Here is a 22279-nt window from a genome sequence, read left to right as displayed (position 1 = left end):
GAAATTAACACTATTTATTAAGAATGTATTTGCATGTAATTGCTTTAAATTATAATCAGTTTTCAATAAAATATATTAAGCAGCACAACTCTGACAATCAACACTGACAATAATATAGCTGCTCAATATTTTTTTGCAACCTGTGATAATTTTTTCAGGATTCTTTGATGATTAAGGTGAAAAGAACAGCATTTATTACATTTAGAGATTTTACATATCCTTTAACAAAAAAAGAAAAAAAATACTGACAGTAAAACTTATAAACTTATAGACAGTAGTGTATATGGTTTCAAAAGAGCTCTATTTTAAATAAATGCTGTTCTTTTAAACATTTTATTCATCAAAGAATACTGAAAAAATACTACAGATTCCAAAACTGATAATAAAAAAGCATATCAGAATGATTTCTGAAGGATCACGTGACACTGAAGACTGAGGTAATGCTCCTGAAAATTCAGCTTTGCATCACAGGAATAAGTTGTATTTTAAAGTATTAAAATAGAAAGCTTTAGAAAACTGTAAATTGCAATAATATTTCATAATATTACTGTTTTTTATATATTTTAATCAAATAAATGCAGTTTTGATGAGCAGTCTGCTTTTTAAAAACATTAAAAATCTTACTGATCACAAACTTTTGAACAGCAGTGTGTACATATAAATTTAGAAACTTAAAATCTACTTGCATGCATCACTATATATCAGATATTGTAAGTCATTACTATAATTTAAAAGAATAATTTTTAACTCTGCCATAAGGGAGATGATCATATTAAAGTCATACTATTTGATTATTCAATTTCAAAAGACCTTTTGTGAGCTGGTCAAACCTCTTAAACAATTTCCATGCATTATTAACTTCGCTTGGGCATGACAGACTTTAGTTATGTAACAGCTGCCCTGTTATGAGAGCTAGAGAGTCATTTTTTTTCTGTGGAAACTGAAAATGCATTGATCTGTTTTTATATTTACCCTCAGACAATGTAAATGATACAGAAATATAAAAAGATTTTTTAAGACTAAGAACGTCAACAAACATAAACAAGTTATCTGAGCATCCTTTCTCACCTGTTCGAGTCCTTGTTTCTCATTGCTGAACTCCTCCTCTATCTGCTTCCTCTGGGTGTGGGCTTCTTTAAGCTCCGCCCTCAACTTCTCAAGCTCTTCTTGCAGGGATGTGCCAGCAGTCTGCCGCGTGCGGAGAGTTTCCAGTTCTTTCTGGAGCTTATTGACCTCTGATCCCAGAGCAGTGTTAGCAACAGCCAGCTGCTCGTTCTGAGTTTTATACTTATCTGACTGTAAAAAAAAGAAAGAAAGAGATAACTAGTCAACATCATGTCAGTTTGATTTTTGGTGACACTTTAATCATTCATACATCCTATTATCTTCCTGTACCTGGTTATCCATCTTCTTCTGGAGCTGCACGATCTTGTTCTCCATCCCAAAATTGAGTTTTTTAAAGTGTTCGGCCGAACGGGCCTCTATCTTGAGCTGTTTGAGCTGGCGCTTGGCACGTACGCGGCGGTAGAAACACTGTATGACAATGGCAGCATATCTGGCACGGAGAAACTGCTTTCTCACAAGCCAACCACGGACGGTCTTCTGTATGATCATGGCTTTGTGATGGAGCAAGAACTAAAAAGAGAAAATGCAGCTTAAAACTGTGCTTTAAAGAAACATCGAATGAGTGAAACCAAAGATAAAGCACAGTGCAGTACCTCCTGATATAACCTGCGTATGAACATCCCCCTGGTGAATGCTTGAATGGTAATGACAGCCCGACGGGTCTTCAGATACTCCCGTCGAACTCGTACCATTCTGTACTGCTTCTGACAAATAAGTGCTGCTCGGGTCATGCGAAGCATCTCTGCATATCTGAGAGAAAGTGAGAGAACAAGAGCTGTAAGTACGTGCCAGTGAAGTTCAATCTAAGATCTGAACATTCTCAAAACTTTCACCTGCGTGCCAAGTAACCCCGGCCATATCTCTGGAGAGTGATAGCAGACTTGCGGATCTTGCGGTAGCGAATCCTCTGCAGCCATCCTCGCACGGTCTTCTGGATCTTAATGCAGGCGTAGCGGAACTTATCGGCTCTGAGCTTCTCCAGATAGGCCACCTGGCCTGCCCTGAAGAAAATCTTCGTCTTTCCAAACTGGAACTTATCTGGGTCCTGAGGGAGAAATTAATTTATTGAGATAAATATACTATACCGCCATTTAAAAGTTTGGGGTAAGTAGGATTTTTTTTAAATATTTTTGATTAAAGAAGTCTCTTTTGCTCATCAAGGCTACATTTACACTGCCGTTCAAAAGTTTTGGATCAGTAAGACTTGTAATGTTTTTTAAAGAAGCCTCTTAGGCTATATTTATTTGATAAAAAATACAGGAAAAATCTGTAAAATTGCAAAATGTTATTACAATATAAAATATTGGTTTCCATTTTAATATACTTTAAAATATAATTTATTCCTTTGATGCAAAACTGAATTTTCATCAGCCATTACCTCAGTCTTAAGTGTCACATAATCCTTCAGAAATCATTCCAAAATGCTGATTTATTATTAGAATCATAAATGTTGGTAATTTCAATTTTTTAGGATTCTTTGATGAATAAACAACATTTATTCAAAATAGAAATCTTTTCTAACAATAGAAGTCTTTGCTATCACTTTTGATCAATTTAACACATCCTCGCTAAATAAAAAAGTATTAATTTCTTTCGAGAAAAAAAACTTTTGAATGGCAGTGTATATTGTTAGAAAAGATTTCTATTTTAAATAAATTCTGTTTTTTTTTTTTTACTTTTTATTCATCAAAAAGTTTATTCAAAAAAGTATCACAGGTTTCAAAAAAATATTAAGCAGCACAACTGTTTCCAACATTGATAATAAATCAGCATATTAGAATGATTTCTGAAGGATCGTGTAACACTGAAGACTGGAGTAATGATGCTGAAAATTTAGCTTCGATAACAGGAATAATTTTGATTTTAATGTATATTAAAATAGAAAAATGTTATCTTACATCGTAATATTATTTTACAATATTATATATTTTTTCATTTTTTTTAATTAAATAAATGCAGCCTAGATGAGCAGAAGAAGCTTCTTTAAAAAAACATTAAAAATCTTACTGATCACAAAAATGCAACCCCCACCCACCAAAGAAAATACAGTAAACAGTGATATTAAGAAATATTACAATACAAAATTACTTATAATATTTAATATTTAATTTACTCAGGATTTTTTGATGAACAGAAAGTTCAAAAGACCAGCATTTACTTTAAATATATATGTTTGAAATATTTAGGAAATATTTTAATTTTTCTAATATAGGAATATGTGCTACTGAGCTTATCTGTTTTCTTAAACCATGGCAATACCGTGGTAATAAATGTACTTTAAAGTTACTTTAAAAATACTGTGGTAAATGTCCAGATAGATATGGTGTTACCACGATACCAGGATTAGATTGAGCACTATGCATACAACTTACATAAAACCATTCCTAGCAACATTAATCTTACCTTGACCAAGGTCTCCAGCAGGTTCTTACAAACCAGCTTCTTATCCCCAATGGTCATGTCCTTCTTTGTCATGAGCACTCGATATCTGCTGAAGAAATCTGGATAGGTCCACCTAAACCAAACGACATCGGATATCATGAGAAAATGAAAAAACACCTATTAAATAAACATGTACTTACGGTTTGATTTTTATATTTTCATTTATTACATTTATGTAATATTCAATGATTAGTTAGAGAACATGAGATTATGCATGCATATATGAAGTACCAAAACTCTTTACTAATGTCTTGCTTGAAAGCATAAGACACAAGCCCCAAGTCTACCCTGCCCTGAAGCCCTATAATAGAATCTCTAGATCCATTACCTGGATGGATATCCGGCGGCACTGATGCGGATGGTCTCGAGAACTCCACATGCTCGCAGTTGCTGAACAGCTCTTTTAGAATCAAACCTACAGAAAGCAAGAGTCAAAGAGTAAAGAATCCTTACAGAAACCAACATAAGAAGATCCTAAACAAGAAACATCAGGGTACAAAAAGTGAGCCTGTCACTCCACAAGAGGTTTGGGGTGTTATCTAAACCTACCGGATCTTTCTTTTGAGCATAGAGCACATCTCCCGTGAGAGAGGCATTGGGAGACTGTAGTCCGCTCAGGGACTGGAGACCTTCTGACTCAAAACTCTGTGACTTTGTGTTCACAACCGTAAGAGCATGTGACTGACAAAACCCTCTCAATTTAGCATCCTTGAAGGGGCTTTTGTGCTCCGAATTCGCAGAGGACACAAACAGAGAAAAACAAGACTGTCCTTTCTCAGATTTGTGAACTTTACAAGAAAACTAAGCAAATAAACATATAGATGAATTTATTTATCATAGTATTTGGAATAGAATGGTTGATATATAAGGTTTTCCTTTCACCTCAAGCGTTTTTTCCTGGAAAAATAATTTTAAGCTTTAAATCAGCAAGTATTTTGCAGTTGGGGGCCACTTCTACTGATTTTGATCTGAGAAATCCAGGTTTAATTATATTTTATATAACCTTATCGGCGAATTCTCAGAGGAGCTTTGATGTCTGATTGTTGGAGGAAATGCACAGTGCATTTGAGGTCGACCGAACGTCTCTGCACCAGCATGACTCTAATGTTCTTTGGCAGTTTAAATGAATTAGCTATACCCCTCTATTTATAGGCAAGATAAACTAGATAAGTACTAATGGATTGATAACACTGAGACAAAAAGATCAAACTTACACAAACGATTCTTTAAAATCGTTGGGTTTAATGCAGCGCACATAATGAGGGGTGGTAGCATTCAGCGTTTCCATCAGAAGATGTAGCGAGTTCCTGAACTGTGAAAAGAAAAAGTTTTAATTTCATCATGTTAAGCAACTCATCTTCATAATAAACAGATCATCAGTGACTCCACTGTCAAGCCTTACCTGGGTGCCCACACTTTTTCTGTGCTCACGGTTGTGGCCTTTCGGAACTGGTTTGGCTGCCCGGACGTTGATTTTGGAGGTCTTGCTGGTGGAGGAAGGACCAGCATCTTTACCATCGTGAAAGAGATCCGCAACCAGTTGGAACTGTACAAAAAAAACAAAGCAAAACATTTTTGTAGAGACACAGGAATATTAATACATTTGATCATCTTTGATTATATAAGTGTCACATGAAGAACTCTTGACTGCTTAAAGCTTTCCAGAGATATTACGGATGCATCGCATCTTATATAAGAGGCATAAGAAGCCCAGATGTTTTTTTTATTCTTGCTTGACTAGCGTAGAATTTGTATTCAACTCCAGCAGCACTTCAAAGCACATTTGGAAGCTCTTTAAAATCCACTCCCCAAGCATCCACTGCAAGGCAGGTACACAGTGTGTTTCCATGCATCCCTAATACCATGATCCTGCCAAGATTCAGGGCTCCAAGACAGAATACAGATGACATCATTAAACTGCCGTCGCTGTGTGTTTGATACTGTAGGATGACATTGATAAACCGTGATGCTGGACCAGAGACTAAATACAACTACGAAGTGCGGACAGCAATGGTTTCAGGGTTGTAAAAAAGTACTGGGAATTTACTTTTTAAAATTTACATTGGTTAAACTACCACTAAAAATTATATTTTTGCACTGAAATAGATTTCATTGGCTGTTTTAAATCAGTAAGATGATATTTTACCCACTCCCATGTCATCCAAGATGTTCATGTCTGTCTTTCTTCAGTCAAAAAAGGTTTTTGAGGAAAACATTTCTGGAGTTTTCACGATTCCAGCCAAGGAATAAAAGTCTTACCTAGCAAAACAATTGATTTTCTAAAAGAATTCGGATTTATATACTTTTTAACCACAAATGCTTATCTTGCACTAGGTCTTCGCTGCGCACACGCATTTTCACACATTACATAATCACATTGTAAAAGTCACATGTGATTAGTTCTTTGTCTGTCTACTTGGGTTAAAAAAGGGAGGGTAGTTTCTCCTCCAACAGAATTGCCCGACATTATTGTTTCCCCTTTTTTTTGTAAAGGGTGTCTGACTTTCTTTTCACTTTATAAACACTGGGTTTGCACTTCCGCCTAGCCTATGCCACATATGCCTGATTACACAATGAGTGAGGTTGAGCTAGTTCAAGACGAGCATTTGTGGTTAAAAAGTATATTAATTTTTTTAAAATAACCAATCGATTTGCTAGATAAGACCCTTATACCTCAGCTGGAATTGTGTAGAGCCTTTGGAAGCTGCGTTGAAACTGCAATTTGGATTCTTTAACCTGTTAAAGTCAACTATATGGAGAAAAATCCCGGAATGTTTTCCTCAAAAACGGAAATCTTTCTTTTCAAATGAAGACAGACAGACATGAACATCTTGGATGACATGGGGGTGAGTAAATTATCAGGAAATGTATATTCTGGAAGTGAACTAATCCCTTAAAGGAATAGTTCGCTCCAAAAACTCCATCCAAAATGTAGATGAGTTTGGCATTTTAACAAAAACAGTTTTATAGAAATTTAGCATTATATTAATGTCTTGTGAAGTAAAAAGCAATTTTGTAATAAAGTCATCATTAAAATGTTTTCTTTTTTATATGCAAATAGTTGCTTCTGGTAAAATATGAGCACTCTATCCCTAAAATTGCTTCCTCCAGAAATATGCATAAATCAAGCACTGTTTACAACAGCCTGAAACAGCTTTAAACAAAAACGTCAGTGGATTTCGATGTGAGAGAACAAAAGAGGTTGGATTTTTTGGTTGTTATGGACTAGTTAAAATTTTTTAACTAGGATTTGTTTTGTAAACCAGAAAATTATTAAACCTAAAACATCTTAATGATCGATTTATTTCGTACACACACAGCTTTTCACTTCACAAGACTTAAATTGATGGACTGAAGTCGTGTGGATTGCTTGTGGATTATTGTGATGATTTTATCAGCTGTTTGGACTCTCATTCTGATGGCACCTATTCACTCCAAAGGATCCATTGGCAAGTGATGTAATGCTAAATTTTTCCAAATCTGTTATGATGAAGATACAAACTCATCTACATCTTGAATGGCCTGAAGGTGAGTAAATTTTCACTATTTTTATTTTTGGATAAACTATCCATAGTTATTGTAACTGTTGCTACAATAAGGACATATGTGACCCTGTACCACAAAACCAACTGATTTTTTATCAACATCTGAAAGCTGAATAAATAAGCTTTCCATTGATGTATGGTTAGGACAGGACAATGTGAGGCAATGACAATGTTAGGATAGGACAATATTTAGCTACTGACTTAGAAAAACTACGTTTTGATATATTTATGGTAGGAAATGTACAAAATATTTTCATGGAACATAATCTTTACTTAATATCCTAATGATTTTTGGAATAAAAGAAAAATCGATAATTTTGACCCATACAATGTATTTTTGGCTATTGTTACAAATGCTGCTTAAGACTGGTTTTGTGGTCCAGGGTCACATATATACTTGAAATAGGCTTTTTAGATTAAATGTACAAGTTTTAAGATTCAAAAGTAGTCAAGTAGCAATAGTCACAGTAGCTGCAGTCATATTTGGCTTTTAAGTGTTGATCATATGTAATAATGAAGTCACACAGACTGTTTATTAAAACGGTAAAAGATCATATTAAATTATTTGTGTGCAACCTAATTAATATGCCTGAGCTTAGCCTTCACTATTTCATCTATAAAACCCCACAACTTTTTAAACCATGATAAGGACCCTGAATGAAATGCTTAGCTGAGCTGATATCCTGAAGAGAGCACAGCGGTGAAACTTATTTAATGTAAGGGCAAACTTCAGACAGCAGTGGTGAAAACTGTTTTCACTTGAGACAAACTGATGTTTAAATTGCACTTCTTCCACAGGGACCTCATTACAAGAGTCCTAGTGAAAGTTTCATTTTAAACACAACAGCACTTCAACGCTGTCCAGCAGGGAAGATATTTAGCTTGTAGACGCTGATGTGCTGCTGTCTGCAAATGAACTTATCTCAGATTCCAGTGCATTCTGTTGCCAAGAAACCTTAGGACAAAACACTATGAGTAAGATCAGTATTGACAAAGTCAATGGACATACTATTAAATCTCAGTTAAGATGGACCAGCTGTTCTGAGTGACACAGTGCTAGGTGTGGCCTCTGCTTGCCTGAGAACTTTAAGTCAATTAACTGCTTAAACAAGCCAGAGAGCAAAACATGAGCTAAAGTGTGATTTCAATCATGCACACATGAGGAAGCGTGAAGCATAAACAGGCTTAGCTTAGCTGGATGGGAAAGAGTAAAACAACTAAGCTGAGCTTAAAAAAAATCATTTTTTTTTTTAAAACACATAACATTTTATTCTTACCAAAGATGCCCATTGCTCACCTGACTGGCCTTGAGGATGTTTATCTGCTCCTCATAAACAGTGTCTCTGTTCTTCTCCAGGAAGCCGTCACACTGATATTCAACCTGCAAGGGGTGACATAATGTCTCATTCAGTAACACACTGAAAATAACATGGTACATCACTTTTGTAACCCCAAACTAGCACGAATCAGCTATTTTTGTTGCATTTATTATGTATTATTAACATGGTCTTTTAAGTTGGGTTTCAGTGAGCAGGTTTGTAAAGAGTAAAGCTATTTTTGTCCTAAACACCCATCTGTGCAACACACAATTTTCAATTTAGGCAAACAAAAAGGGATATTTGACCCAAAAATGGAAATTACCACATGATTTACTCACCCTCAGGCTATATGACTTTTTTTTTCAGACTAATTGGAGTTATAATGAAAAATGTCCTGGCTCTTCCAAGCTTTATAATGGCAGTGAATGGCTGTTGAGATTCAATAGTCCAATTAAGTCCAAAAAAGTGCATCACACGGCTAAGGGGGATTAATAAAGGCCTCCTGAAGCAAACTGATATAGAAAAATATCCATATTTTAAACTTTATAAACCATAATCTCTAGTTTCTGATAACTGTCGCACACACGTGTGACAAGTGACGACCATGGAAGCTCAGTGGAGAATGCAAATCAAAACACAGGTCACAAATTAGAAGTACAAAAGAGGATTTGTAAAGAAAAATGTCGGAGGATTTCGATTTAAGCCAAGAGTAGACTGGTTTTCCTTTGCTGTAAACAAAAGAAACTTTGCTTCCTTTGCTCCTACTAACAAAGCGTGTTTTAAATATGGATAGTCTCGAGGCACTTCAGAAGGACCCCCGCAGCCATGTGGAGCACTTTTTATGATGGATGGATGGATGCTCTTTATCGGACTTCAAAATCTCAACACCCATTCACTGCCATTATAAAGCTTGGAAGAGCCAGGACTTTTTTAATATAACTCTGATTATATTCGTCTGAAACAAGAAAGTCATATACACCTAGGATGAATTGAAGGTGAGTAAATCAAGCGGTAATTTTCATTTTTTGGTGGACTATCTCTTTAAAAATGAAAATGGTTTACAGCTTTGAGTGTAAAAAAACCTGCTTTATTTGTAGTAAAAAAAAAAAAAAAAAAAAAAAAAAGTTTCAGGAAGTTAAGGAAGATAATTTTGGAGACAGAGTTGAGGTCAAAAGTTTACACCCCACTTTCCGAATGTGTAAAATGGTAATTATTTTATCAAAATAAGAGGGATCATACAAAATGCATGTTATTGTTTATTTAGTACTGACCTGAATAAGAGATTTCACATAAAAGATGTTTACATATAGTCCACAAGAGAAAATTATAGTTGAATTTTTAAAAATGACTCAAAAGTTTACATTCCCTTGATTCTTAATACTGTGTTGTTACCTGAATGATCCACGACTGTTTTTTTGTTTAGTGATAGATGTTCATCAGTCCCTTGTTTGTCCTGAACAGTTAAACTGTCTACTGTTCTTCAGAAAAACCCTTCAGGTCCCACAAATTCTTGGTTTTCCAGCATTTTTTTTTAACACCGAGGACATCACATTCAAAAAATGTTCTCCTCCCAGCTCTTAATGCATCGTTTTGTCTTCTGAAGCATCAGTGAGCGTTTGAACCTTCTCTAATAGTTGCATATGAGTCCCTCAGTTGTCCTCAGTGTGAAAAGATGGATCTCAAAATCATAGTCATTGTTGGAAAGGGTTGAAATACATACAAATGCTGGAAAACCAAAGAATTTGTGGGACCTGAAGGATTTTTCTGAAGAACAGCGGGCAGTTTAACTGTTCACGACAACCAAGGGACTCATGAACAACTATCACTGAATAAAACACAGCCATGGATCATTCAAGTAAGAACACAGTATTAAGAATCACGGGGATGTAAACTTTTGAACAGGGTCATTTGTATAAATGTAACTATTATTTACTCTTGTGGACTATATGTAAACATCTTTTATGTGAAATATTTTATTCAGGTCAGAACTAAATAAAAAAATGACATAAAAAGCATTTTGTATGATCCCTCTTATTTTGGTAAAATATTTAACATTTTGCAGATTCTGAAAGGAGGATGTAAACTTTTGACCTCAACTCTATCATAATGATATCCCAGCGGCATACTGAGCCCTAATAGTGTGCTTAATATAAGCGGAACCCACCTTATCTGCAAAGTGGACCACAATAAAAGACCTGTTGGACATCCTGGGCTTTTCGAAATGCCCGCTGCTTGAATGCTTGCTGTACAGCTTCTGCGCCCAGTTTTGATCCGTTCCTTTAGGCACCTGTCAGATGCGGTAAAGAAAAACACTTTGAACTGCAGTGAGCTGAAAACATTATTTGGGTTACCTGTAGCAGAAATAGCATGATCACCCTTTTGAAGCTGCTCTAATTCACACTCAAAAACTTCAAAGAGGCAGAGGTGTTTAAAACTAAATGAGACATTCTGTTCGGAGACCTGTTTAGACAACGTGCCTCTCAAATTTCCTTTAGCGTATTCTCAACAACTGTTTCCCTTTTGCTCGCAACTTACCTTACACTCTTCGTCAAGAAGGTCCAGAATACCAAGCTTGGCTTCAATGAGGTCAATGCACGGCTGGTTATCATAGAAATCTATAAGCGTCCAGGGGATCTGCTCCTTCATATACTCTTCTTGCTCCAGTTTAAACACATGCTGAGGGGTAAGTGATGTGTATGTATTAGGTAAATGCATCAAATGCATTAAATTTGAAAATAAATACAGCCAAGAGTCATGATACAAACACATGGGTCATTCCTGTCATGCAGTACTTTCTACAGAATTTTCTAACTTTTTAAAAATTAATACGCTTTTGCATTTCTATACTGTATTTTATTAATTAATTGTTTCAAGATTAATTAATTCATGATTAAAAAAATATATTATTAAATACTAGTTATTAAAAAAAATCATTTCCAGCTTCAAAATGTGAGATATTACAATTATTATTACAATACTTCATCTAATATATTAATACGTATAAAATAGTATAGGGTCTAAATACTGCATATGAGTGACAGACAAGTTGAAACTTTAAAATATCACTATTATTATTATTATTAGTGTTATTATTATTAAACAATAACATTCAAAATATAAAAATGTAAAACATTTATTATTAACATAAAATGACAAATAAAAATAAAAATTAGGCACTCTGTTCAGTTTAATAATTATGATTATTAGCAGTGTTATTATTAAATAATAATAATTATTAATTAATATTCAAATAAAAAAAACATTAAAAACACTTAATAAAATAAAAATTAGATGCTCTGTTGAGAGTTCTGTTGTGAAAAATTGTTCAATGTTTGAAAAATATTATGATTATTATTATTATTAAACAATAATATTGAAAACTATTCAAATTAAAAACATTTTTATTAAAATAAAACAGACAAACTATAATAAAAATGATATGCTCTGTTCAGTTATGTTGTGAAAAACCTTTAAATTATTAAAATATTATGATTATTATTATTAGTGTTATTATTATTAAACAATAATACTGAAAATGATTAAAATGGAAAATATTATTACAACACACTAATTATAACAGACAAATTAAGATAATCTGTTCAAAGTTCTGTTGTGAAAAATCTTTAAATTATTGAAAATATTATTATCATCATTGTTATTAGTGTTATTAGTATTATTAAACAATAATATTAAAAATATATAAATGAAAAACATTATTAAAAAACAGAGACAAATTAAAATAAAAATGTAACACTGTTCAGAGTTCTGTGGTGAAAAATCTTTAAATTATTGTTCAATATTTAAAAAATATTATTATTATTACTAGTGTTATTAGTATTTTTAAACAATAATATTTATATATCGTTTATATATTGTAGCCCTCAAGGCTATCTGTGCCAATGTTATTAGTATTATTAAATATTTAAATACATAAATGAAAAATATGTATTATTAAAAGAACTGAGACAAATAAAAATGTGACGCTCTGTTCAGATATCCGTTGTGAAAAATCTTTACATTTTTTTCAATATTTAAAAATATTATTAGTATTTTTAAAGAATGATATTTACAAATATATAAATGAAAACATTTAATATTAAAATAAAATAAAATTAAATTAAAATGAGATTCTCTGTTAAAAATCATCGTTCAATTGTCAATATTTAAAATTTATTATTAATATTTAATAATAAAAATGAATAATATTAGTAGTAGTAATAAAAGTAGTATTAAAATCAAAACCATAGTATTATTAAATAAAATGAATGTGACTTAACCTTAAAAAACTGAAAATATATTGTATTATAATTAAAATATTTTAAGTATATTTCATCCAATAGATTAAGACATTTAAGATATAAATAGATATAAATAAGTGACCCCAAAGACACTAAACATATGGATGTATTGAAAATCTATTACTGACCGAGTTGAACTGTTGCTGTAGTTTCTCATTGGCGTAGTTAATACAGAACTGCTCAAAGCTGTTTATCTCGAACGTTTCGAATCTGTTGGGAGGCGAAGACATGTTAACAAAATCGATCCGATTTCCCTGAAAACAAACTCAACACCTTCCACATTTCTCTCTGCATCGCACAGCTTGGCACTTCTCTGCTTATTTACTCTAATGCTGATCAATAAGTTCCCCTCTTGGAGGAAATAATTAGTCCCATGGTCAGAAAGCCTTACAGGCAATTGCTGACTCTAAAAACTCAATGAGGTTTCTGCTAAGGGAAGGTCAAAACAAGACATATTACTCTACTGTACAGAAGACCCTAAAGGAGCTAAGTCTCTAAATGTTTACACGCATGCCCTCTCATAATCACAGGTTAATCACATTACCCGTAGATATCCAGCACACCAATGAAGGAGTGCTGTTTGGTGGAGGTCTGCAAGGCCTTATTGATGTGCTCCACGATCCAGTCAAAGAGATGGGCGTAAATGTGTTTGGACAGGGCGTCTCTGGCGTTGGTTGCCTGGGCATATGACATGTTCTTCACATAGGTCTCGGAGGTGGTCACCAGCTTCCTGCGACATAGCCAGTGCTCCATCTGCTCCTGCTCTATACCCAGCAGCCGACAGAAGTGATGCAAATGAGTGTCGTCCCTCTGCAGGTGCAAAAAGAGATTGTAATTGTTTAGGCAAGTAGGGATGGGTATCGTTAAGGTTTTAACGGTATTACTACTTCTATCGATACCACTTATCGATTCGCTACTTTAACGGTACTCTTATCGGTACTTTTTGTTGTGTTTTAAATTAAAAAACTAAAACAAATTGAGAACAGAAATAACAGCACTTTATTTTGTAATGTAAAATGTAAAAAAATTATCTGTAGCTTAGCAAACACCAATGTTTGAGCAAATATCTGTTACACAAACAACACCAATGATTGTAAAACAAATAAACACAATTTTCTTGTAAATGAATATACAATGATTTAACTACAAATTAATTTTTAGTTAAGCTCTGCTCTATAATTTCTGAGCATAGTTTATTATTATTTATCTATTTGTAAAAGCAGTACTACAGTACTACAGCACTACTACTACTGTGCAGTTGCTTTGACACAATCTGTATTGTAAAAGGCGCTATATAAATAAAGGTGACTTGACTTGACTTGACTACAAAGGCATTTTAATGTTTAATATTTATTTAGGCTACTGCTAGGGTTGCCACCCGTCCCTTAAAATACAGAATCGTCCCGTATTTGAGAATGAAACTGCGCGTCCCGTTTTGAATCAATACGGGACGGGTTTTGTCCCGTATTTTTTAATCATTTTTTAAAGCAGCGTCTCATGCAAATCATCCCACACGCATTTTATGAAGATGCCTCCTTTCCTACTTTTGATTGGGTAATACTTGATGTCATCGTTAGTTTGATTAGTTTTTTTAACTGTCCAGTGAGGAGGGCGGGTCTTCTAAGCAGAGTCTGCCAAGTCTAAAAATGGCAGATGCTGCTTCTCCAGGTAACCCCCGCGTCTTAAAGTTTCAGAGCTTAAACGCAAGAAAAGGTTCCTTTCAGGGGCAGACTGGCCATCGGGAGAACCGGGAGAATTCGGTGGCCTAGCAGCCAATTTGGCCCGCTGCCATTTTTTTTATTTATATTTTATTTTCATATATATTGTAGTTTCTGTTGCCTGCCGAATGTACTAAAGTGATTTTTCCCAATTCGCCATTCAATAATAAAACGGGTTCGTCTTGACTGAAAATGCAATTCGCCTCGCGCACGCTCGCTCCGGCCATCCGCGCGTCCGCCAAAAGAATGCAAGACTCGAGAATAGACTGAGCGCCCAGGTGGAGCAGAGAGGCAAAACTGTCCTGTTCAGGACATCATTTACAGGTCAGATACACTTGTAAATAGACTATTTAGGTCTGTCTTTGTTTACTTAGTTAAGCATTAAACTGCTTGCAAATATTATCAATACCAGTCAGTTTGCTGCAAAATTAACAAAATTACATAACTGTTGTAAAGAGTTGGAACTTAGCAGACAAATATTCACATTGTTTTATAACAAGTTTAGAGGGAGCTATGGCTAGCAACAATATGGCCCTTACCAAAATTAACCATGTTTACACTAAAAACCAAAAACCATGGTTACTATAGTTAAACTATGGTAACCACAAATTAACAAAGGGTTTGCTACACTTTATGGTATTTGTAGTAAAAATTTTGGTTAAACAAATTGTAATTAAAATGCCATAAAAAAACCCACAGATACTACCATACTTGGTAACACTTTACAATAAGGTTCATTAGTTAACATTAGTTAACCACATTAGTTAACATGAACTAATAATGAACTGCACTTATACAGCATGTATTAATCTGTGTTAATGTTAATTTCAACATTTACTAATACATTATTAAAATTTTGTTAACATTAGTTAATGCAGTGTGAACTAACATGAACAAACAATGAACAACTGTATTTCCGTTAACTAATGTTAATAAAGATTAGTAAATACAGTAACAAATGTATTGCTCATGGTTAGTTCATGTTAGTTAATACATTAACTAATGTTTAACTAATGAACCTTATTGTAAAGTGTTACCCTATACTTTTACCATAGGCCTATAAACCTTTAATTATTTTGCATGGCACCAGCCAATGGATTTAAACTTTTTTATGTGATAATGATAATGGATATATATATATATATATAGTCCATGGTTTATGGGGTTTTGTTTATGTCGTTATTTTAACATAGCATGCATACCTGAGGAGACGGATGATGAAGTAACTTAGAAGCTAGGCAGTCAAATACTTTGCATTTCTGCACATAATGCACTTTGGCTAGATGTTTTGATAAATTGCTTGTGTTTCCGCCTTTACAACCAAAAATGTTGTTGCACTTGTTGCAACGAGCATTGTCCGTGTTCACACAGGTGAAGTGTAACCATACTTTGGATCGTTTGACGCTCTCCGCCATTGTCACTCCATAAGCGCAAGCTCTCTCGTGTTGTGTGCCAGGAGTAGTGTTGCTTTCGTCAACGAAAATTATGACTAAATATCATCGTCAACAAACCTTTATCACGTGACGAATATGAGATGAGACTAAACGAAAATGCTGGTCATGTGACGATGAATATAATTTAAATGTTTAATGCAATATCGTTGACGAATAAAAACGAGACTAAATGTGGTTTACAAAATAAAAACTATGCTAAAATGTCTCTTCATTTTTGTTGACGAAAACGAGACGAAACGAAATGTTATAACGTTAGATTGATGTGCGCATGCCCAGTAGCCAGAGCTGTATCCCTTCTAGCCTAAACCGCAGGTGAAGTCAATTTCTCAAGCCCCACTCACGGCATTATCTAGAGAAGACGACTACAAACAGCTGGGGTTCGTCTTTGGGAGAAAAAGAAGAAACAACATTTCTTCGAAGCGTTCCCCTCAACTCTATCGTAAAAAGGTTCATTATTCAAAGCTTTTCAACACGTTGTACACTAATGACATCTTGTGGTCAAAGGTGAAAAAAGTTTCTTTTGCGTTCCAGATGCCCAAGCGATTTTTGGACAGTTGCATAAAATAGATCAATTTGTGCTACGAAAACCATAAGAAATATTTTACTTACACAAGGTATAAATGAATTAATCTGTAAATAAACTTATAAAAATATAAGCATGATTCGTGTTGGCATAGATGAAAGTAAATTAAAAATATTGTTAAGCTGACTAATATTATTATTAATTAGAAGTGCTCGTGAAGCGGGCATTACTACAAAATGAACATGCACAAAACTACACATGTACATATTTATTCGTTATGATTTATTCTTAAAAAGTGAATGACATTTGAAACCTGCGCAAGGGGTTCGTGTTATTTGATTTTGTTGTAAATTCAAATTAGAGCATCTTCCATGTCTGGAATGGATGTATTCTTGAGCCTATAAGGTAACAATAATATAATAAGATAACCTTGTTTGAAATGGGTTTGGCTAAATGAAAACTTTGGTTTCGTCTATACTACTAGGTACTTATACTATATTGACTGGGTTAAATAAAATTGCATTACTAAAAAGCGACTAAAATACAATTTTTATTGACTAAAACTAGACTAAATGTAATCAGTTTTCGTCGACTAAAACTAGACGAAAATAGTCATGGGTAATTCTGACTAAAATAAGACTAAAATGCTCAGACTTTTAGTTGACTAAAACTTGACTAGACTAAAAAGAGTATGAACGTGACTAAAACTAATAAAAACTAAAATGACAGCTTCACACAAAGACTAGACTAAAACTAAAATTAAAACCGGCCGCCAAAAACATTACGCGCGAGCTCTGTGTACTGAGGAACAGACTACATTTCGTGCGTGAGATAGCAAATAACGGCAGTGCAGGCGAATAACGAATATTATCGCAAATTACAAAAGGCCGGTCAGGTAAAATATGCTAGGTAATGTTTATTTAGCAATAATAAATAGGACTTTTTTTTAATTATTTCTCCAGTACCGACAGCAGAACCGTTAACGTCAGAGCTTATCGATACTTCGGCCTTTTATAATTTGGCACCGGGACCAATAAAGTACCGGGTTTCGGTACCCATCCCTATAGGCAAGTGAATGATAGTCAGGAGTTTAATGCTAATGTGCTAAAATAAATAACATACAGGGAGACAAACTTTTTGTTGTGCACTTACGTTGATATGGCAGGATTCTCCATCTCTCTCCGACACAATCCCCACGTTTCCCAGGTGCAAGATGGAGGCAATTATCTTAAAGATGCTCATTTGATGGATCTCTTTCACACCTGCACAACACATAATGTCACCATGATAAATATATTTATGCTTGACACTCAGTATGGCTTGTTGCAAAGTCATGTTTATTGTTGTAGTTCTCACCAAGCATTGTAAGAGCCTCTCTTGTCTTCACAAGATCCTCAGCGTCGTTTACTCCTTCAATAAAAATGTTCTCACCAAGAGACGTGTAGGTAAAGTCCTCTGCGCTGGCTAAATGGAGGGGTGAAAAAAAGTTCAATTTAACAGGATGCATTAAATTGATCAAAAGTGTCATTAAAGTTATTTATATAGTTAGAAAAGACTTCAATTTTAACTTTCTATTCATCAATAGATCCTGAAAAAAACATGAATGTTTCCACTAAAATATTAAGCAGCATAACTGTTTTTAACACTCATAAATTATGTTTTTTTTTTCAGCATATTAGAATAATTTTTGAAGGATCATGCGACACTGAAGACTGGAGTAATGAATCGTGAAAATAAAATATATATAAAATATATTAAAATTAGAAAACACCTACACTACCAGTCAAAAGTTTTTGAACAGTAAGATTTTTAAGGTTTTAAGTCTCTTTTGCTCACCAAGCCTGCATTTTTTGATTTAAAGTACAGCAAAAACAGTGTAATGTTGAAATATATTTACTATTTGATTTTTTAGCATCATTACTCCACTCACATGATCCTTCTGAAATCATTCTAATATTCTGATTTGCTGCTCAATAACATTTATTATTATTATTTTGTTGAAAACAGCTGAGTAGAATTTTTTTCAGGTTTCTTTGATGAATAGAAAGTTCAGAAGAACAGCATTTATCTGAAACATAAAACATTATAAATGCCTTTATCATCAATTTTGATCAATTTATAGGATCCTTACTGAATAAATAAATAAATAACTAAAAAGTATTAATTTCTATATATTTTTCCAGAAAAATGAATAAAATAAATTATACTGACTCTAAGCTTTTGAATGGTATAGTGTATAATATTACAAAAGTAATAAATTATTACCATTTTATGAATAATTATTTCAGATAAATGCTGATTTTTGGATCTTTCTATTAATCAAAAAATCCTGAAAAAAAATGTACTCAACTTAAAAAATAAATAAATAAATAAAATAACAATAATGTCTCTTGAACAGCAAATAAGCATATTTGATTGTGATTTGTAATTTTGAAAGGTCATGTGACACTGAAGACTGGAGTAATGATGCTGAAAATGTAGCTATGAAATCACAGGAATAAATTGCATTTTAAAATATATTCAAACAGAAAATAGCTCAAAGAAAATATTTCAAAATTTTACTGTTTTTGCTGTACTTTAGATCAAATAAATGCAGGCTTGGTGAGCAGAAGAGACTTCTTCAAAAACGTTAAAAACTGTAAAATATAATATTCTATAGTTAATTTTATGTCTCTCAGACATTTCTTTTATCATCTTGTGTCATGAGGACCACATTTTATGAGCGATTAGTGAGACATTTCTGCCTTCAAAGAGAATATACCGTAATATGACCCAGCTCTTGACAAAGGCAACACTTTCAGAAATACAAGCACAAGTAACCACAACCAGTCACTGAGTTCATTGGGCCACTTACTCAAGGTAAAATCTTTAAACTCTGGCAGAGAGGATGAAGCACAGAGCTGGTAGAAGATGTGATAGTTCCTCTCATCCTCAGCCTGCAAAATTAAATTGTTTTTCAGCACATGAAAAAAGCACAAGGGGATATGATAGAATCTTAAAGGTTTAGTTCACCCAAAAATGAAAATTCTGTCATTAATTACTCGGCCTCATGTCATTCCAAACCTGTAAGACCTTCGTTCATCTTCCGAATAATTAAGATATTTTTGATGAAATCCAAGAGCTTCCTGACCCCCTAAATAGACAGCAACGCAACTGACACGTTCAATGCCCAGAAAGGTAGTAAAGACATTGTTAAAATAGTCCATGTGGCATTAGTGGTTCAACCTTAATTTGGTAAATGTGGTCGTTGCATTGCTGTCTATGGAGGGTTAGATAGCTCTCAGATTTCATCAAAAATCTCTTAATTTGTGTTCTGAAGATGACGAAAGTCTTATGGTTTTGGAACGACAGGGTGAGTAATTAATGACAGAATTTTCACTCTTCCTACATGAGACGGACCTGAAATACTACTCTGGACTTCTCAAGGAGATACGTTCGCATGTTGGCACCAATGATGTGATATCTCTTATCGAAGCCGATCTGAATGTATTTCCCGAAGCGACTGCTGTTGTCATTGCGAGTGGTTTTTGCATTTCCAATGGCCTGCACAGAAGGAAAAAAAAAGTTATTTGTCATGGTTGAGTCACTCTTTGGGTTGGTTTAATCTGAAAAAGGACGTTATCAAATTACTATGATTGATGCACAATGAAACATAAGAAGGGTGGAGAGAGAATTTCACAAAAGAGGTTACAAAATGTTTGAGGAGGCGTAAACCTACAATCCTGTTTGTGGCATCATGTTGAATGAGTAATTACCGTGATTTTGGATTATTTGTTTCCCTGAGCTGGGATGTTGTGAGTCACCTGTAGTATTGGGATGGTCTATCTCTAGGTTTGCATCCTAAGAGGCCTTTCTATCACCAATGCTCATTTCTGCAGTAATGATATCTCTAAATTGACTGTGAGATTTGGCCACTCTCATTGGCACTCAGATTATCTTCCTGAAGGGCAGAAGTGCCTGCTTCACTCTTATCTGTTCAAACAGGCCTGCCGATTCTTGAGTTTAATATCGCAGCTCAAGTGTGGCAATGCTGCGATGAGACAGAGTGATGACTGAAGTGAGGGCACCTTTATAGCTGCTGCACACGATGGAAGTACTAAGTTTATTAGACTGAACACAAACCATTCTGGTAATGTGTCCGTGAAGCAAGTTAAAGGGTTAGTTCATCCAAAAATGAAAATTCTGTCATTAATTACTCACCCTCATGTGGTTTGTTCATCTTCAGAACACAAATTAAGATATTTTTGATGAAATCCGAGAGCTTTCTATCTCTTCACAGACAGCAACGCAACTACCACACTCTCAGATTTCATCAAAAGTATCTTAATTTGTGTTATGAAGATGAACGAAGGTCTTACTGGTTTGGAACGACATGAGGAAGAGTAATTAATGACAGAATTTTCATCAGGTGGTTCTGATTAACATCATTTAGTGACCTACTCATGTCATAACATACCTCCATAATAGGGCTGGAGGCCAGTACTTTCTCTTCGACATTGGTGTCATTCGCTGAACCTCCCACTGTGGCGAAGAAGCGCATGGCGTACTTTGCGGAAACTGTTTTACCGGCTCCAGACTCACCACTCACGATTATCGACTGGTTCTTTTCATCTCTGCAGAAGAAAGTTCAGGTTTACATGTGATGAAAACAGGGTGCCTATGAACATCTAAGATGATATGCATGATAAAGAACATCCATTGTAAATCCACTGATGAGATAAAGCACATTTAACTAACACATTGTTTACAGAATTGAGAGATCTATGCAACATATTCATTTTACATATGTACTGCATTTTGTATGATACAGTTGAGGTCCAAAGTTTACATCCCCCTTTCAGAATCTGCAAAATGTTAATTATTTTACCAAAATAAGAGGGATCATAGAAAATGCATGCTACTGTTTATTTAGTACTGACCTGAATAAGGTATTTCAACTAAAATATATTTATAGTCCACAAGAGAAAATAGTTGAATTTATAAAAAAGACCCTGTTCAAATGTTTACATCCCCTTGATTCATAAAAGTATGTTGTTACCTGAATGCTCCACAGCTTTTTAAGTGTTAAGTGATAGTTGTTCATGAGTCCCTTGTTTGTATTGAACAGTTAAACTGCCCGCTGTTCTTCAGAAAAATCCTTTAGGTCCCACAAATTCTTTAGTTTTCCATAATGTTTGTGTATTTAAATCCTTTCCAACAATGACTGTATGCTTTTAAGACTCCTCTTTTCAAACTGAGGACAACTGAGAGATTTGTATGCAACTTTTATAGAAGGTTTAAACTCTCACTGATGCTTCAGAAGGAAAAACCTTCATTTTGTTCAAAAGTTTACACCCCCTGGCTCTTAATGCATCGTTTTTCCTTCTGGAGGTTCATTTCTCTTGTGGACTATATGTAAACATTGTTTATGTGAAATTTCTTATTCAGGTCAGTAATGAACAAACAATAACATGCATTTTGTATGATTTCTCTTATTTTGGTAAAATAATTAACATTTTGCAGATTCTGAAAGGGGGGGATGTAAACTTTAGACCTCAACTGTATAATTTACTACAGTAAACAAGCCGGACCAAAATTCCCTGAAAATTTACTAATTAAATAATTCAGAAGAGTAATTAATGACAGAATTTTAATTTTTGGCTGAACTACCTTTGAACTAGAGGACAAATGCAGTTCAAATCCTCCACTCTAAACCACACCAGTTGCTGCTGGTGGGTCTATATGCACTAGACGCACACTTGTCCCAGGAGAGCTACCTCAGGAAAACCTAAACTCAGCCACTTTAACACGCTCTTAAATAATTGATGTGTCCATTCAGTGTAACTGACAAGTGTAAAACCTATCAAATGCATAGT

At 34.2% G+C, this 22279-nt stretch overlaps 1 protein-coding gene across 1 annotated transcript in view; it reads right to left on the bottom strand.

Annotated features, from left to right (window-relative positions):
- The window catches only part of myo5b (myosin VB), a 72622-nt gene that overhangs the window by 17462 nt on the left and 32881 nt on the right, over positions 1–22279 (bottom strand). Inside the window, exons 5-22 of the mRNA XM_073823991.1 lie at positions 20881–21037; positions 19824–19967; positions 19279–19360; positions 17781–17888; positions 17577–17686; positions 13274–13539; positions 12858–12939; positions 10967–11107; positions 10596–10718; positions 8410–8493; positions 4970–5113; positions 4782–4879; positions 3896–3982; positions 3529–3640; positions 1959–2170; positions 1719–1875; positions 1396–1635; positions 1069–1296 (exon numbers count right to left, since the gene is read on the bottom strand). Coding sequence (XP_073680092.1) covers positions 1069–1296; positions 1396–1635; positions 1719–1875; positions 1959–2170; positions 3529–3640; positions 3896–3982; positions 4782–4879; positions 4970–5113; positions 8410–8493; positions 10596–10718; positions 10967–11107; positions 12858–12939; positions 13274–13539; positions 17577–17686; positions 17781–17888; positions 19279–19360; positions 19824–19967; positions 20881–21037 — 2575 coding nt within the window. The remainder of the gene's footprint in view (positions 1–1068; positions 1297–1395; positions 1636–1718; positions 1876–1958; positions 2171–3528; positions 3641–3895; positions 3983–4781; positions 4880–4969; positions 5114–8409; positions 8494–10595; positions 10719–10966; positions 11108–12857; positions 12940–13273; positions 13540–17576; positions 17687–17780; positions 17889–19278; positions 19361–19823; positions 19968–20880; positions 21038–22279) is intronic.

The sequence above is a fragment of the Garra rufa genome, chromosome 19 (genome assembly GCF_049309525.1).
Source record: "Garra rufa chromosome 19, GarRuf1.0, whole genome shotgun sequence".
NCBI classification, from domain to species: Eukaryota; Metazoa; Chordata; class Actinopteri; order Cypriniformes; family Cyprinidae; genus Garra; species Garra rufa.
The sequence above is the reverse complement of the archived record's forward strand: the minus strand, read 5'-3'. Positions and strand labels throughout refer to the sequence as shown.